This window comes from Pagrus major, chromosome 12 (genome assembly GCF_040436345.1).
Source record: "Pagrus major chromosome 12, Pma_NU_1.0".
Lineage (NCBI taxonomy): Eukaryota > Metazoa > Chordata > Actinopteri > Spariformes > Sparidae > Pagrus > Pagrus major.
In genome coordinates, this window is record NC_133226.1 from 14480022 (window position 1) to 14497800 (window position 17779).

A 17779-nucleotide genomic window follows, 5' to 3' on the forward strand; every position below is an offset into this window, starting at 1 on the left:
CCATTGCTGTTACCCCCACCTCCAGACAGTATTGCTGCAATCATTCTGCGCTAAATCAGATGCAGAAATAAACATCTCTGGGGTGTGGGTCTGTAGCCAAAACACTCTCGGATCAGGGATCTCAGCCAACTACTCCACATCTATAAAGAGGGAAGGAGCACTTGTGATCTGGGATGCAGCACATGATAAAGTATTATTGAATGTGATCGATAGACAAGCAAAAATAGATTTGTAGACTAGACAGAAAACAGAGGGTGAATCCTGTTTAGGAACAAGACAAAATTACTTCCCAAACACTCTGTAAATACAAATAAACACATTCTACGTCTAATTTTATTAACATCATGACTGTCCACAATACACAGTGATGGAAAGTACTGTACTTAAGTACAATTCTGAAGTACTTGTACTGTATTTCCATGTTCTGCTCCTTTATACTTCCACTCTTCCACATTTTGGAGGCAAATATTGTACTTCTTACCGATAACTTTAGTTACAAGCTACTTTGCTGACTTCATGTGGCATCAGAGCCAAAGTAGCACATTGTTAAAGGAGACCTATTTACCTTTATTTTCTTTCACGTGTTTTATTTACCTTCTTGTGCATGTAAAAAATCTTGAAAGTTAGAAAGGTCAAAGTCCGCACCAACTGAAGCTCCTCTGTCCCCCAGAAAACACCGCTCCTGAAAAGCTTCGTCAGTAGCCCCGCCTTTAATTCAGTGACTTTGTGACATCACACTACATCACCATGTCACATATTCGCATAACTTATGCCTAGCAGGTAGCTTGGCACGTAAGAAAAAAACTGGGTATTCAGGAGGGGCAATTTATCGGCAATCTAATATTGAAAAAAGAAAACACACTCTGATAATCAGAAAAATGCTGAATATGTGATCAGATAATTGGCCAATAATCTGTCAACCTAAGGTTTACAGTGTATATATACATGTAAATATAGCCTGCGTATAATTTCTTTTTTTTAAAGACTCAAACTCGAGTACTATTTGTATGGGTGACTTTTACCAAAGTAATATTTTAACACGATATCTTTTGGGTACTTCTACAACACTGACGACACACCGCTCACAGTGTTTCTGTGCCGGTGAACCTCCCTGTGCTCTGCTGTCTTGTGGTCTTCCACAGTCGTGTAACTGTATCTCAGTGACCCAGGTTAGTGCCGCCAGCAGAACTGCAGTCGGCTCAGTGATGTCAGGAGAAAGCATCAGCGTGCCCAGAGATGGTGTAGTGGCTGTTGTAGGGGAACACCACTCAATTGAGGAAATCACATCTGCTATCATCACGGCAGGCGCAGCACCGTCAAATCGTCGAAGCGTATGGCTTTTTTCCCACAGCGAGAAACCAGAGATGCGAGGCTGTAATATGTGAAGTCATCCTGATGTGCCGCCTGGAGCAACAATCAAGATGAGGCTGAATTCTGTGAGATTATTTGTGATCTTTCGGTGTTGTTAGATTTGAGTCATAAAACGCACCTTTTCCCGGAGGAAATGTTCCAGCATACTGTTACAATCACCTATTCCAAGTTTTCCAATTGATTCTCTCTGGAGCTGTGCACCGGTCACAGATTGTTTAGCGTTTCTGACTGCGAGGGGCTGCATTAAATGTCCACATACAGGAGATATATTTGATAATGCTAGAAATATTATATTGTAGTGTTGTAATTCAGAGGGGCTCCCTCTGTGGCTTCGAGAATACTTCTCAAATAGAAGATCGAATCAGGACGGAGCCTCTGTCGTGACTCTGATTCCTCTCATCATCTCTTCTCAGTAATGCTTCATGGATTCTACCAACGAGCCAAATGTAGATCACTCAAAAGCATCTTTGCATTAATATCATCTTTTATCCATTAGACTTTGGTTCAAAGACCGTCTTAAGATGCCTCAAGGAAACAAAACCCGTCGATTTTGAGTCATTTTGATTTGGTTTGCTTCAGAGAGAAGGACTTTTAAGTGTTCTCCATCAAAGAAGAGCCTTGTAGTAGAATTAAAACCTTGTTTTTCACCAACAAAAAAACAAAAAATGTGTCTATGAAGTTTGGGCCGGTGCTGTGACGCAGAGTAAAGAGAAATTCAGCCATGTTGTAATTTGGAAACGCACTTTTTGTGTTTTCTTTACTGCATGTACCGTGTGTACACATGTTTGTGTGTTTGAATGCTTTTTTTTATGTGTGCGTGCGCACGCTTTCATGTGCATGAATGTGTGTGAGTGTGTTTGTGGGCCACAGTAGGCTGCAGGCGAGGTTACATCTTGCAGCAATTAAGCTGCATGCGTTACTTACGCCCCTCCACTCGTCTACTGCAGGGTCTTGTTTCAAGGCCGGCCTGTGTTAGACAAACTGAGAACATTTGACGGCTTGGTGGCTGAGGCTGGATGGGCGAACACAGCAACAACACATTTCACAAATCAGTTAATTGCTCGACAATAAAATATGGTCGTATTAGATAGAGCGTAAGTATGTTAGCAATGTTGACAAAACCATAGAGATGTGCAGCAGAGGGAAGAGATGAAAGGAAAGAGGGAAGGAAAGCAAAAGAGGTGAGGTAAGTGAAGGCTGTGATGTGATGACGCATAAAAACAATAACCAGTGAAGAAAACATTTTCAGATTTCTTCTCGGTTTCATGCCACCACTTCCTATCACAATACACACTTAAACGCTGCTGTGGTCTCAATGTCCTGCCAAGGAGAGAACCATGGCTCAGTGACAGTCACTCTCTCTTTCTGCCATCGAGTTCCCCAATGACAACACGGCTGTTATCGTGGCAGAGATTACTCACATGCCGAAACCTCCCCTTGTTTACAGCAGCCTGGATGCCAAATGCCAATAGTCCCCAGCATCGCTTAGAGGCACTTAGTACAGCTAAATGTCACAATATGATTGTTTTTAGCTGCAGCTCAGCGGATAATCATCAAACAAATAATCCTTTGTAAATGTAGGCTTTACATGGTTTTATTACATTAAAGAAATTTTGTGCTAGCTGAGTCTTGTTGGTGGTGGTGGTTCAATGGAATTTGCCTTAAATACACAAATAAATGAGGCCAGGCGGAGGCGTATGGAGATTTAAAGGTCACTTTCAAGTATCAAATGCCTACTACAAAAGTTTAAAATAGTGTCAATAGATGTGACACAAGTGCAGACAGAGGGCAAGCAGATGCAGAAAACAACAGTCAACTTTAGAAAACTGCGGGCATAATAACAGTGAAACTACACAGCTCACAACTCAACAAACAAGTCACAAAGACGGGGAGACAGGAAGTGGCAACAAAAAGCTGCATCGTTAGGGACCAAAGTCAGGAGTCCTGCTTGACAACTGTGAATGAAGCTCCTGTGCTGATTGTGGGATTTTTTTTTTTTTTTTTTTGGGGGGGGGGTGACTTCTTTAAAGGCTGGGCAACGAGACACAGGTGGTCTCCAACTGCTGTGGTAACTCTCTCTCTCCAGCTCTGTGCCCTTTCCTTTCCTTTCCTTTCCTTTCCTTTGCATTTTATCATGCTGCCAAAGTATTTACCAAAGAAACGTTACTTCAGTAAATACACCTTGCGTGTTGTGAACATGAATGATTCTAGTGCATAGAAGGTTACTGTGGCAATCGGAGAGTGGTATTGGAATTACAAATGTACAAATATCAGGTCATTTCTTGGTGAAGCTACCGTGGGGCAATCTTAATTCTTTGTGGGACTATAGCCCCACCCTAATGCCAACTATGGCTGGCTAACTGATGTTTGATGGGGTCAACATCAAGCCTTTGTGCAGTCCTGTTCTCAAAACTTTAAAACTAGGGTCAGAAACAAAGCAAACAATTGTAGACAAGGGTGTACGTGTACTCTTTTGTTACATAGAGAGGCAAAGTCCCTCTCTAGAGACAAGTAACTTTTTGATCTCGTTTGAGTTGTGCCACGAATTAAACATGAGATGTTGTGAAAGTGTGTAATTAGAAAGACTACACACCCAACGATGTTTAAGTGAAGCCGTCTCGTTCCCGCATATTAGCTAGCTGACAAACTCTATCTTCACATAAACTGCAGCTGATAGTAAGGCCAGACTTGTTCTTTTCTGGGCCAAGGTTACGTATTATGAGCGAGACGATGTAGTTTTAATAATCTGTTTCACTCCAAACTAAACGGTACTTTACTATCTTGAAAACAAACTCCTAAACTTACAACGGCCGTATGCGTGATTCACAGCACAACTGAACGGGATCAAAACGTGATTTGTCTCACCCCGTCAACCACCGCGCATATTTTTTCAGGAATAAGGACTTCTTCTGTCATGTAGGTTTAAATGCCTGACTGCACATTATTTGTCTGTTGACACTGTCTGTAATAAAGCAAATGGGGACGATCCCTGAAGATTAATCTCAGATCAATCCACCTTGCCGTCTGATGCAAACATCCTGTAAAGCCTGTAAAATCACAGCCCTACAGCGCTGTGACACGTGATGTTGTGTGTGTGCATCTTTTTATGCACACATGCCAGTCTGTATATTTCCCACGGTGGGTGGAAAATGCAAACCACAATGGAGTGATGCTCTTTAACAGTCTTTTTGATACAACATTTTATTGTGGGCACAACTAACCACAGTCACAGGGTTCAGCTGCTCCCAAATATGTTGAAGATTGTCCACCAGGCAGAAGAGCCTCCCAGCTTTAAAGGGCTTTAGATATAGATGTAGCAGCTGCTCTCAAGTCTCACAGCTTGTTACGGACACAACAATGTATTTTAATAAATATTTCAAAGATAAATGATTCACAGTCCAGATGTCTTCTTTAGCAGCCAAACGTAATAGGAAATACTTCACTCAACATCACGTACGTGCTACTTGAAGAGACAATTACCAACACTTGAGCCGATAACGCAGGCCTGCTCCCTGAGACCAAGCATACGGCCTCTGACGCACATTAGTGCGAAGCTGTTCATCAGTATTTACTGAGCACACGAACCTTGATTGCTAGGAATTACACAGTATAAACAAATAGTTAGCAAAGACACGGATAGAGCATTAAGAAATGACTTTATTGCTGCCTTGCTTCATCACTAGTGAGCCGTGGTCGTGAAGAAAACTTCCTCCTCATCAGCTCTTCTTCCCCTCCCAGCTTGTTCCCCTCATGCTCCTGGCAGCTAAAACAGGTTTATGCGCTACTTCAGAGGAGTCTCTCAGTCGCAGATTAGTCATCCCTCCAGTGGTTCAACATATACACTTGTCCCTCTCTCCTGATCTGCTGCTCTTGCTTCTCCATGTTTTTTCTCTTGGCCACAACCTCTTCTCATTTCCTCCCCGAATGGGCTCCTTCAGCCGCAGTCTTCCTCTCCTGGGCTTTGACCTTCTGTTATGACTTCTTCACATCGTCTAAACTCTGTCTCCACTCTTCTTTTCTGAGCTCCTTTTTCTCTATACAGAATTATCCACGATCCAGGGATATTTATGTAGCTCTACAGGGAGAATCAGTTCACTCACTTTTTTAGGATTCATATATTATTACCTTACCTTCTTTGTGCTTTTTGTGGAAAGCGTCTCAGTCAGAAAATACTTAGCTGCAGAGTGATGGAGGGACCCAGAACTAAACCCTGAGGCATCCCAGAATAGTAGAAAAAAAATCTATTAACGCGTTAAACTGCATGGGTTTAATTTATAAGGCTGTAATTTAAATTTCAAAGATGCGCACAAGATATTTACAATAGTCAACTAGATGGGATGTAATGGTGCAGTTGTACAAACCACAACATCTGGTTTTTAGTACTTTTACTTAGTATTTTTCATCACTGATGATTCTGCAGATCACTTTTTCCACTGCAAATCAATTACTATTTTGTCTGTAGAATGTCAGAAACAGAGCCAAAAGATAGCATCAGTCCAAAACCCAAACATACTCAGTCATACAAGATAAACAGAAGCCATTAATCTTCACAACCAGGGATTTTTTTTAGCATTTTAAGGTTGATAAATTATTAAAGGGGCTGTGTGTAGTTTTGGAGAAGAAATTCAAGCTCACAGTTTTAATATTTGCAACATTAATGAGGTAATAGTACAAACTCAGAAATATTTTTTTTTCCATGACTGAATAAACAAGCTGTTCTCAGTGGAAAATAAGGTCCCCAGAACACTGTTTGAAGCTAGAAAGGTGGCAGGGTCAAGTATAACAGTATAACAGTATGAAATTGTGTTGTCCTTTAAGGTCAGTAAGTTTATTCAGTCATGAAAACAAAGAGAAATGGTTTAGGCTTAAAAAAAATCAGTTATTGAAGATCTTTCTCTTCTGATTAAAATGTCTTCCTCAAAACCACATAGGGCACCTTTTTAATTATTTTTTAAAAATTTTTAATGATTACCTTTGTCTGTCAGTAATCAATTAATTGCTTTCTAGCTTGACCATTTTGAGCGTATAAAATAACATCTTGATTCAGTCCCCATCTACTTCATTTGTTAAGGAGAATCCTGCAATGCTGTCTCGCTGTGAATCTCCACAAATGTTTTGTGGACTGTGAAAACTTAACCTGACCCTACATCAGCATGAGGGTGAGAAGATAATGACAATCATTTTTGGGTGAACTGCCCCTTTAAAGCCACTCAAAGAAATTAGACATTAAAGGAAAACGTTGAAAGGTCAGTTTGATGTCAGTTAAATAACCAGGAGAAATACAGGAATGACTATAAAAAAAGGTCCATGTTTAAACATCCTCTTCAAATAACATCAAGTTGAATATTTCAGTTCGTCCGTGCAGAGTTCACAGATGTCAGAGTTTGAGATTTGACTTCAGCCTGCGATGCTTGACAAATATGGGCCCTAGCTGGATTAGGATCACAGCACTAGATCTTTCCACTAAACCCCCGAAGCCTGAGGGCAGAACGTGTGGGAAAGCAAGATTGACAGGAAGTTGTCGTGTAAAGGCAGAGGTGTGTGTGCTTTTCTTGCGTGCACACGTACGTGTGTGTTTGACCAGCGGGCAGAACACAGGGCCAGGACAGGAAACGAAGTGGTTGTGCCACCGGTTAGAGGAAACAGAACGGCAGATAAATTACTCTGAGTTGGGCTGGCAGGACTTCTGAGAGCCAAAGCTGAGTGGACATTGAGGGAGGACAGAGTGTTGACAGGGAGGACGGTGTGCCTAACCCAACGGGAAGATAAACAATGCACCTTTTTTTAAAAAATCACACAGTATTTTCAAGTGAAAAAGTTTTTTTCATACTCTGATTCTGGCAGATTATGAATAGAAACAGAACATAAGATGTAATATATCAAGTGTATGTATGTGTGTATAGATGGAGACAAATTAAAGAGAAACATTGTCAGTTGTTGGACCACAAGAAGCAACCAGAACAGCTTCAGGGCTCCTTTGCATACATTTTAGAAGTCTCTGCTGGAGGAATAAAATATCATTTTTAAAGATATCCCCTCATTATATGTTTTGTTGACGAATTTCCATTGAAATTCATACTCATCAAATCATTATGTTTAATTTTATTTTATGTCATTTATTCAGCTTTTCCTTTAATTTGTCACGCGTCTGTAAACTGTGAGCGGGACGGTACAGAAGCAACAAGAGATCCAATTTTGTCAAATGCTGCCATCTAGTGGTCATTTATCGCCAGTTCAGTCTCATCCTGCTCTTGCGCTTCACCTGTCAAAATCAATTTTACAATGAATCTGAACGAGAGACAACTTTGAGCTACTGTAGGAACAGCTTCAACAAGAACAGTTTAATGAAACTGAACATTGAATGGGCCCCTAAGAATCTCCAGCTGACATAAAAGCCCTGAATCATATGCCAAGTCTCTCCACAGATGCCCAGTTGACAGCTTGTGTTACTCCTGTGACCACTGAGGTTAAAAAATATTCAGGAGGAAAATAGACCGTGTGAGCATTGTGATTTGGGAGAAGTGGGCAGTGCGTTCGTTTTTCTTTGCTGTGATGGAAATACATTGATGATTTAAGAGTGTCAAAACCCGGACACATTCCAGTTTTGATGTGTTAAAGTTTGCAAAATTTGTCTCAAAAACAGGAAGTGTTGTGTTACATGAAAATGAATCTCTGGCTTGTATTAGTCTATGGTGGGTTGTTGAGTAGAGCTTCTACACTTAATCAATAAGCAGATCGAAAGAAAATGACTTGCTTAATTTTCAAGTAAAAATGTCAAATATTTGCTGGTTTCGGCTTCTTAAATGTAAAGACTTGCTGCTTTTCTTTGTCATTTATGATGGTGAATGAAACGTGATTGGGTTTTGAAATGTTGGTTGGACTAAAGAAGCAAGTTGTGGATGTCACTTTGGGCTCTGGGAAATTGTGATGACTATTTTTCACAGGTTTTTGACATTTTATAGAGTGAACAGTCAATTAATTGTGAAACTAATGAGCCGATTAATGGATGATTAAAATAATGGTTAGTTGTGTCTCTGTGGTATCCTTGCAGGCTGGGTGTACTGCAGCTGTATGCATGACACAATAAAAACTAGTTTCAGTTAATCACTTCCCGTTTTTCTGCTAAAATGCTATTGTTCTTTCTTACAGTTATAATAGGTCATTTTCATATGTTTTGATATATATAATTGACACAGACACATGATGGTACAGTATCTTGAAAATTTATTAATGTGGGCAGAAAAGCAGTTGGCAAACAAGCATTTTTTCATGTCACTACAAAACTGTTAGTGAAGAAACAACCAACAAGAAAGTTGTTTCTGTCTTTTCCCTTTCTTGTTACAAAACATCTCATTCAAGACCTACAGAGAAAGAGAGAAAAGTTGTTTATGATATTCTACAAACTGTGAAATAAAGCAAAAGCTCTACTCACAATCTCAGTCAGGTGTAAATCATGTTCAGTAAAAAAGTTCCTGAGTGAGAAAGGAGCTTCAGTCGGATACAAATTCATTGAATCGGAGCGTTAGTGTTGGGTGTGTTCTCAAGAGGAAGGGTGTATGGCTCTAAGTACAGTACTAAGGCAAAGGAGTGTGACGTGAAAACAGTTCAGAAGTCTCTTGAAGACAAGTTGTATTCTCAAACACTGTACAGTTTATGTCCGTACCTGCAATGAAACACTGAGAGAGACGGGAGCATCAGAGACAGAAAAAAACATTCCTGGTAAATGAAATAAATTAATGAGATTGTACAAGGAAGCCTGGTGAAGTTGGCAATGTGGACAAATGAGAATTGTTGACTGTAATTCCAGAAAAATACTGTCTGCTTACAGGCACGAGACGACAGACACAACTCTAGTTTTATGCAAAACTCAACATTTTTTGCATGCGTTTCAAGTAAGAACAAAAGAGTCAATATTGAGCCCGTACTGTCGGACATTTGTAACAACTGAAATGTTTTTCTATTACGGTAAACAATTATATTCAACCCTTTATGTGTAGAATATGAATACTTACAGGAAAAGCTAATTCAGGTGTCGCTAGACCAAATAGTGCGTTGTTATACTTGAGGAAAAGCATCTCATTCACTCGGACACAAAACAAGGCCATCAAAAATACAGCTATCAAACCTCTTCATTAAAGTACAGTAACTTAGAAAACATGACATGATAATACAATTCAGTAAAATACATTTTTTATAAATTTTTGTGCTAGTAGGAAAATAGCAATACAAACAGTATCATGCATTTTCTTCATAGAAGTGCGACCAAAAAACGTTTCTATGTGATTTTTGGGCTGGCATAGAGCAAAGTCACATGCATTGTTATTAAGAGGGCACGAATAATTTAGATTGTATCAGAAGCATTTCGACAACCGTGAAACATTAGACAAGTACAAACACTGTTGTATCATAAAATAGATACTATTAACAGCAGCGCTAAGTGAGGCTTTTAGTTCTCTAAGCGCACATTGTAACAGAAACAAAACACACTGAACTCACTATTTCATCAGACTGATTTATCACACTGCATGTGATTTAAAGTTACTGCACATTGACAGTGTTAACGTGCACATACTGAGATTACAAGTTTGGCTGGTACAAAGACCTGGTTCACCCATTCATTTGAATGGTCAGATGGCTGATGTACAGTATCTGTATGCTGGGCTAGGCTGGGCTGGAGTTTCCCAAAAACATCTTCAATCGTAACATTAATGACCTTCAGATCTTAGTTGGTCGATTTGACATTAACAAAGGCAAAGAGCATATGATTGTAAACCTTTTCCTCTTTAACAAATACTCGAGGTTTATCCGGAGGCACCGTGTGTTGGTTCCTTGCTTGTAAGCAGCACAAGCAACGTGTGAATTTGGATGGGAGGACATCAGTTCAGTTTTGTTCACATCGTGCTTTTGGAAAACTGGGCCCAGTGAGTCTCAGCAGGCCTCCTTGGCAGGGCTTGGCATCTTGCACATCATCAAGATCTGCTTCAAGGCTTTCTGCACGTCCTCGTCCATCTGACCCTGAAGGCACACACAGCACGGGTTCAGCAAATTCAATACATTACCATGTGATTTAAAGGTCATATGCATACTTTTATTTTGGGGGTCTACTAGAACATGTTTACATGAGTATTTGTAAAAAAAAAACACACACATTATTTTCCCATACTGTCCAGTGCTGCAACATCTCTATTCTGTCTGTTGCTTTAAGGCCCACCTCCTGAGCCCATGTCTGATCTGATTGGTGAGCTCTTACAGGCCTGAGCAGGCAGCGCCCACTGTGTTACTGCATCAGCTCAGTCAGCACAGCCTGGCTGGGGGCATGACTGAGGGCAGGGGATGTATAGTTGTGCCATCACAAACGTATGGTAGCACTGATGGCTCATTTAAAGGTTTCTGAATACGGGCTGTGTGCATTTCCCGTGGACTGAGCGTCTTGATACTTTCACAGTATTGGTCTCACCTAGACCAGCTTTATGATAAGAAAAGAAAAAGACAAGGGAATATGACTTTCTACAAGATGAAACCTTTAAAAGGGCCAGGTCACCCAAATAAAAACGTTTTGATTGATTTGGACCCGTTTAACTCAACAATATTGGAATGGAGGCTGAAATTGTAGAGATGAATATTTCAAAACCTTGGCAAACAAACACCACAAGTGAAAACATATTTTCCCCCCCATAATTTGGGTGAAACATTCCTTTTAAATTTTAAGCCGTAAGCAAGCTGTAGCCAAACTAATGGATGGATTTACCTGGACAGCGTAGAGGAGGTGCATCCTGTAGACTGACACTATCTCATGGTGCTGCTTCTTTGACTCCTACACAGAAAACATGAGGTAAACAGAAGGTTTTTCAAAGAACAGTACACACTCTTGTAATTGTGCTTTCCAGAACATGCTGGACAAATCTTACAGCTAGCTGGTACTGTAGTTGTTTGATTTGTTGCTGCATCGTCTCCAGCTGCTGGTTTTGCTGCACTCTCTTGGAGGGAGAGCCTGCGGTGTAGGAAAGCTGTGATAGGCTGTTTAAGGCGTCCTTCAGCTTCCCCACCTCCCGTGAAAGGTCGTCTATCTGAGAGGGGCAAATGGAAAACATGCAGTTAATGCTACAAAACTGTAAAGAGTTTTTTTTGTCTGATTAGTTGGAAGTTTAGGTTAACTGGTAAAGCTTCCACAGTATTACTCACCCTCTTGTTCTTCTCTCTCTCTGAAGCAACGTGATTCTCCACCAGCTGTTTGAGCTGACACACAGCATCCTGAGCCTCGGCCAGTCTGGAGGTCAGCGTCTGGTTCTCCTTCTCCCTTGACATCACCAGCTCCTGCAGGGCCTCCCGCTCAGCACCATTCTCCCGCGCCTGATGGATTGATGGATAAAGGGTTGTAAATTATACAAGGGAAGATTATTTATAGTCAACATTTGAAAGTTGTTTTAATCCTCCTCTAACCCTTTCTTCTCACCTTCTGCCATGCATCAGCAGCCTCCAGAGCCATCTCGTCCTGCTTCCTGAGGGCCCCCTGGAGGAGCTGCGTCAGGTGGTTCACCTCGCCCTCCAGCTGCTCTCTTGTGGTCTCGTGCTCCACACGTGAGACTGAATCATCTGGGGTGACATCCTTCTCTGCTGTCAGCCTTTTTGAGAAATAGACACAAGAACCACATGATGATAATTTAATAATCTTTATATTAATATCATTTTATAAACCCCACCTCCACCTCCACCCCAGCATTCAGCTGTAGTCTCTAGCAAACGCAGAAAAAGATGATTCTCTCAGCCACATCAGTTTTTTTCCCCTCACCTGTTCTGAAGAGCCTCCACCTGCACAGTTTTCTGGTGTAGCTGCTCTTTTAGCTCCTCTGACTGGCTTTCCAACTCTTTAATGGCATTTCCCAGAGACGACATCACCCTTGTGTGGTCGGCGAGAGCCACCGAGCTCTGCACCTGAGCTTCAACCTCTTGCCTCAGAGCTGAAATCTCCTCCTGAGCAGACGAATACTTCTTCTCCATCTCGGCTAGCAACGTCTGCAGCTCCTCCACCTTGCTGGTCAGCACCTGGACCTGCTGTTGTTCTGAGGAGGGAGACGAGGCTTCACTGCTCACAGCTTTGGCCTCAGCCAGCTGTTTCTGTGCAGCGCTTAACTGACTCTTAGTTTCACTGTAGGAGTGCGATAGTTCCAGCAAGCGGCGCTGCATCCCGGCGATCACCTCGTTTAGCTCCGTCTTCATCTCGTCAAAGTCTTTGGCTGCAGCTTCGACTGGTACTGTGCCCCTCAGAGCCTCCTGAACAACAAGAAGGAATCGATTAAAGAAGGAATAAATGAAATAAAAATAAAAATGTCAAATTTAAGAGACTTTCTACAGAAATTCAGAGAGAAAGAGAAAAAGAAAAAGAAGCCCATAACAACCTGGAGCATCCTAATCTCGTCCTGTGCCTCCTTGTACAGCTCCTCAATCTGTGCTTTCTCCGTTCCACTCTGTCTTTCCTCCTCCATCCTCCTCAGCGCCTCCTCCAGCTGTCTGATTTGTTGAGCTGCTTTCTCTTGCTCAGAGCGTCTCTGGACCTCCTGTTTCTCCATCAGCTCACTACCACCCATTCCCACCTGCACTCTCAGCTCCTCCACCTCCTCCACAGCCTGGTGGTATCTCTCCTGAGTGTCTGTCAGCTTCGCTTGAAGCTCCGCTAGAGTCTCCATCAACTCTTCCTCTCTTCCTTTCTCCCTCACGCTTTCATACTCCTCTCTTTCTCTGCTGCGCTCAGGTTTCAGCTGAGCCTGAAGCGAGCGGTTTTCCTTTCTGGTTTCAAGGAGTTTCGTTTGAACACTCTCAAGTGCCTGTCTCAACAGTCTGATCTCCTCTTTGCTCCCTCCTCTGCCTCCTTCACTCTGCTCTTCCTCACGGAAAACACCGCCTGATCCATCTTCCCTTCCCACTTGTGGCACTGACTCGAACTCGTCCTGGGTGGAGTGGAAGGAGGAGTTGGAGGCCATGCTGTTTGGACGGCTGGTCTCCTTCGGGTCCTCGCTTCCTTGGCGGGACGGATGTTTCTGTGAAGAGAGGGTGCAGGGTGAAGATTAAAAAGAGCAATCAAAAAACAACAAAAAGACAACGTATTACATCTGAGTTCAAGTTCTGTAGCCAAGGTCTGTCATTACATGGCACCAAGACCAAGAGAAGCAAAAATACTAATACTTCAGAGCCTTGAGTAAAAGAATGTTGTGGCATTTTGACTCAAAGAAATGAGTTCAATGATTGTCAAATTAGGCGCCAACTAATCGTCGCACAAATAATAAAAAGTAATTCACTGCATATAAAACAGAACTGGGAGAGGGAGGGCAATCTGAACACAGCCTCCTTTGGCTGGACTGATATTTCCTGGTATGTTTATGATGGATTAGCTTCATCTGTGAAAATATGGGTATATTACACCTTTACGTCCATCATTTGTTACTACATTGATTATAGCCAAGTTTGTTTCATTCATTCAATTTTTTCATTCATTTTTGGGGCTGTGACGATTAAGCGATTGACAGAAAATTAAAATTAGTCCGCAACAATGTTCATTCTTTTAAATTTTCAAGTACAAGTTTGTTCCTTATATGAAAGTAAAGAGAATATCTTTGGATTTTTGACTGATGGTCGACAAAAACAAAACGATATAAATAGATAACTTTGGTGGGAAATTTTGACTTTCTGCTATTTTCTGATATCATGTAAACGATTGAGAAAATAATCTGGGAACTAAAAAATTATTAATCTTATCATTAGTTGCGGCCCTACACATTTTCATTTTATACTTATAGATTATACATTACACACTTTGAAGGATAGGACCACATTTTTTCAAGATGACCTTAATCTTTCAAATTTTTACATGATAATTCTTTTAATTAGTTTCTACTACTATATAATAACTACATTAGTTGTACATTGACTTGTTATCTCCAAATAAAAAAGGGTCCTCTGTGAATTGAGGTACTCCCCTCCCTTTGACTGTGTTCATTCATTGCTTCATGGTTGAAGTCATGAGCATGAATGAATGGGTTACATACCTTGAGTTTGCCTGCAAGTTGCTGGTTCTCCAAAGTGAGAGCAGTAATCTTGGCTTGCAGAGCGGAAACCAGAGCTGCAGACGCTGTAAAACTGTGCTCAACCTGTCAACACACACATACATTCGCATTCACACAAGCAAAGCAATGTTAGGGACCACTCGCTAACTACTGAAAAACAAAACGAGTCGTGACACGTCTAAAGCTCAGGTTAGACCTCCTTCAAGAATGCCCAAGGTGAAAAGGTTCAGCGGTACACAGCTGGATGTTGTCAGAGTGTAGGATTTAACTTAGAGAAGCAGCGTTGATACATGATTTTAACAACAAGAAAGACTTTTGGTTAAGTTGTGATATACAGAAAAGTTAAAAAATAAAACGAATCAAATGAGAAAGTAAAAACATGTCATAGAAAGAGGAAAAAACATTTCAGTTAGAATGGTCAGATAATTCATTTACAATATGTTTATAGTTTTCAATAGTTATATTCAGAATATCACTTGTACTCTTCACTGTGTTGAAAAGCTCTACTTTTCAAAGTAAAACTCAGATGTCATTTACTTCCTCTGTTGTAGTCACCACATCTGTTTTCAAATCTGCTCATATGTAATCCGAACACGTCATTGTAGCATTGCTCAGTCATTAGTCACCTTTGTATCCGTTTCAGGTAAAGTCACCGTCTGCTCCACCGTCTGCTTCAGGTCTTCGATTGTCTCCAGCAACATGTTTCTCTCCTCATGGAGCTTCTCAACCTCCTCTCTCAGTGCCGTGCCTCCAACTTCGTCCTCCTTTGAAATGAGAAAGGGGAGGAGTGGTGGGAGAGAGGGAATGGGAGGAGAGAAGAGCAGAAGATGGACAAAGAGAAGAAGGAAAGGAAAAGGCGAGAGACGGAAGAGAAAGTAGAAGGCAAGAAGTTAGCTAATTGGATGGTACTGTACAATAAATCCAAATTAATTTATAAAAACCTCTTCTGCTGTGGTTGAAATGTAAGACTGATGCTTATTTGATGTCATTCTTGAAATATGTCATCATTTTTTATTCCTATTAGTTTTTCTATCCTTTTCTTAATATATTTGTTTCTCATTCCTATCATGTGATGTCATCCCTTACTGCTTTTATTTTTATATTATTTGTATTGCTTTTATATGAGTTAGCCTTTTGTATCACTTTTATTTGTTTTACTTGTATTTATTCATATTGACAATGTGTTTTGCCTTGTTTTAACTTTAACCTTAGACTAGGCGTCCTTGTGTTCGACCTGATCTTCAAGTGTTTTTTCAGTCATATTGTCCTCCTGAGTTTCCTACTTTGTCTGTCAAAGCACATTATAAACTCTGTTTTTAAAAGGTGCTATATAAATAAATACTATTATTTTTTCTATTGCATGTTTTGTGTAAATACATGAAATAACTGTATTTATTAAAATGTGTATTTTCCTTTGATACTTTTGTATGTCCTGAAGTCCCTGCAGCAAAAAAAATTATATTTAAAGAAGGCCGGTTGTTGACCACACATTTCCTATGGAATAAAGAAAAAGTATGGAATAAATTATTCAAGTTGTTTTACCTTGTAGTTGAATCTTCTGGGAGTGTCACTCTTGCTGGATGCAGGTGTCCCTGCAGAGGTAACAACTGAAGGAGAAGAGGGTCCAGAGCTCTGAAGAAGGATTAAGTTACTTTTAATGTGATTCTTTTTGGGATTTGTTTTCCTCATAAATGCTTGTCATGATAAGTGTTAAAAACAAATACGTTCATGTTTATAATCTGTTAGTGGCCCATTACATCTATTGAGTAACAAAATTAGTTATTACTACCCAAGATGTTCGTATTATGCACTTTATTTTATTTTAACTCTGGTAAACAACATATGTAGTAATATTAAATGAACTACATGAGTGAAATACTCTTTATACTATCGTATACTGATCTAACAGATAATATTTAAACAGACAAACAGACCACACACATACAGGTCTGACGATTCCCTTTGTGAATATACTCCTGACATGCATTAATATAAAGAGTGGCATACTGGTACAAGCAGACAGACACACAGAGAGACATGCATTTACCTGCAGTGGGCTAATAGGAGGTGGAGGTGCTTTTCGTTTTTTGGGAGTTGTGATCCGTTCATCACTTAGCTTAGCTACTTGATCATGCTGAGGAGCCAGCAAAAAAGACAGAAGAAAGGCAACAGGAAGAGAGAAAAAAGAAAGGTGGGATTCAGTGCTGGTTAGTAAAAGGGAGATAATCAATGAGTGCTACAGTAAGACTGAAGTTGTATCTTCCAAAAACAGCACCTGAAAGATTTTTCACAAGCTGAGAAATTTGAAATTGGCACAAAACTGATGCTAAAAAAAAATACTCATTTTAGCTCTTGAATCACATTTTAGTACTAGTACTACAACTTCACAGTGATGAATAGTCGATTTGTTGTCAGTTCGAGAGGTTTAGTAATCTTGATTCCCTGTTTGTGAGGACCTCTAAAGAAAAAGTATAGAAAAATTAAACTAGTGTCTTACCTGAGGACTTCTAGGAGACTTTGCATCTGTTAAAAGGAGACGGGAAGAACATACAATCTTAAAGAAGTAGTAATTACAGCTTTTTCCAAACATATTTAACATTTTTCTACTGCAGGTGAAGAACAGTTTACATCAAACAGAAAATAAGTATTACTAACGGGAGAACTCCTCTAGATGGCAGTGTTGACTTTGTGTTAAAACCAGAGAAGTACAAATCTCATTCTCCAGGCAAGTATTCATGTATCTGTGTGTGTATATTGCTATTGATTATGTTGTAAGGACAAAGACCTAAAAATGGTAACATTATGAGGACTTCATTCCCATCTGGGGCAAACAGGTAGTCTGCACAAGGTCAACCATTAAAAGGTGAAGACTTTTTAGAGTGGTACGGGACAATAATGCAAGTAAATGCAGCTTCCTTAAGTCACAGATCAAGTATGTATGTGTGTGTATAAGGCAGGCATAGGCTCATAAAATGTATTGTCTAGCTGATGTCATCTTCTGCTGCCTCAGTGTGACCTTCATGCACTCTCTGTGTGCATGTCATTGCATAACTCTTACCTGAGATCTGTTGTGTTTTCAGGGCAGCAACGAGGGCAGTTTTGACCTCAGAGTTGCCCAAGAGCTTAATGTAGTGTGTCACATCGTGGCCTTGTGAATCTACAGCCGACAGATCTGCTCCTCGCTGAACCAAGACTTCAACGACAGAAACGGCGTTGGACTCGCTGGCCAGCATCAAGGCTGTCCTGCAACACAGAAACATAGACATTTTTTTTCCCTGTACCGAGTATTTAAAGTTTAATCCTTTCCTCTTTTTTTTTTTTACTTTTATTTATTGGTGGAAACATAAGGT

General features: G+C 40.5%; 1 protein-coding gene across 2 annotated transcripts in view; it reads right to left on the reverse strand.

Moving 5' to 3' along the window:
• Window positions 1-8578: 8578 nt before the first annotated feature.
• The window catches only part of rai14 (retinoic acid induced 14), a 62435-nt gene continuing 53234 nt past the window's right edge, over window positions 8579-17779 (reverse strand). For both annotated transcript variants that reach the window (XM_073478522.1, XM_073478521.1), the window contains 13 exons: window positions 17488-17672; window positions 16927-16952; window positions 16477-16563; window positions 15972-16061; window positions 15056-15193; window positions 14412-14513; window positions 12768-13406; window positions 12161-12642; window positions 11825-11993; window positions 11554-11721; window positions 11280-11438; window positions 11120-11185; window positions 8579-10386 (listed from right to left, as the gene is read on the reverse strand). In XM_073478522.1, the coding sequence (XP_073334623.1) occupies window positions 10300-10386; window positions 11120-11185; window positions 11280-11438; window positions 11554-11721; window positions 11825-11993; window positions 12161-12642; window positions 12768-13406; window positions 14412-14513; window positions 15056-15193; window positions 15972-16061; window positions 16477-16563; window positions 16927-16952; window positions 17488-17672 (2398 nt within the window). In that variant the 3' untranslated portion in view covers window positions 8579-10299. The remainder of the gene's footprint in view (window positions 10387-11119; window positions 11186-11279; window positions 11439-11553; window positions 11722-11824; window positions 11994-12160; window positions 12643-12767; window positions 13407-14411; window positions 14514-15055; window positions 15194-15971; window positions 16062-16476; window positions 16564-16926; window positions 16953-17487; window positions 17673-17779) is intronic.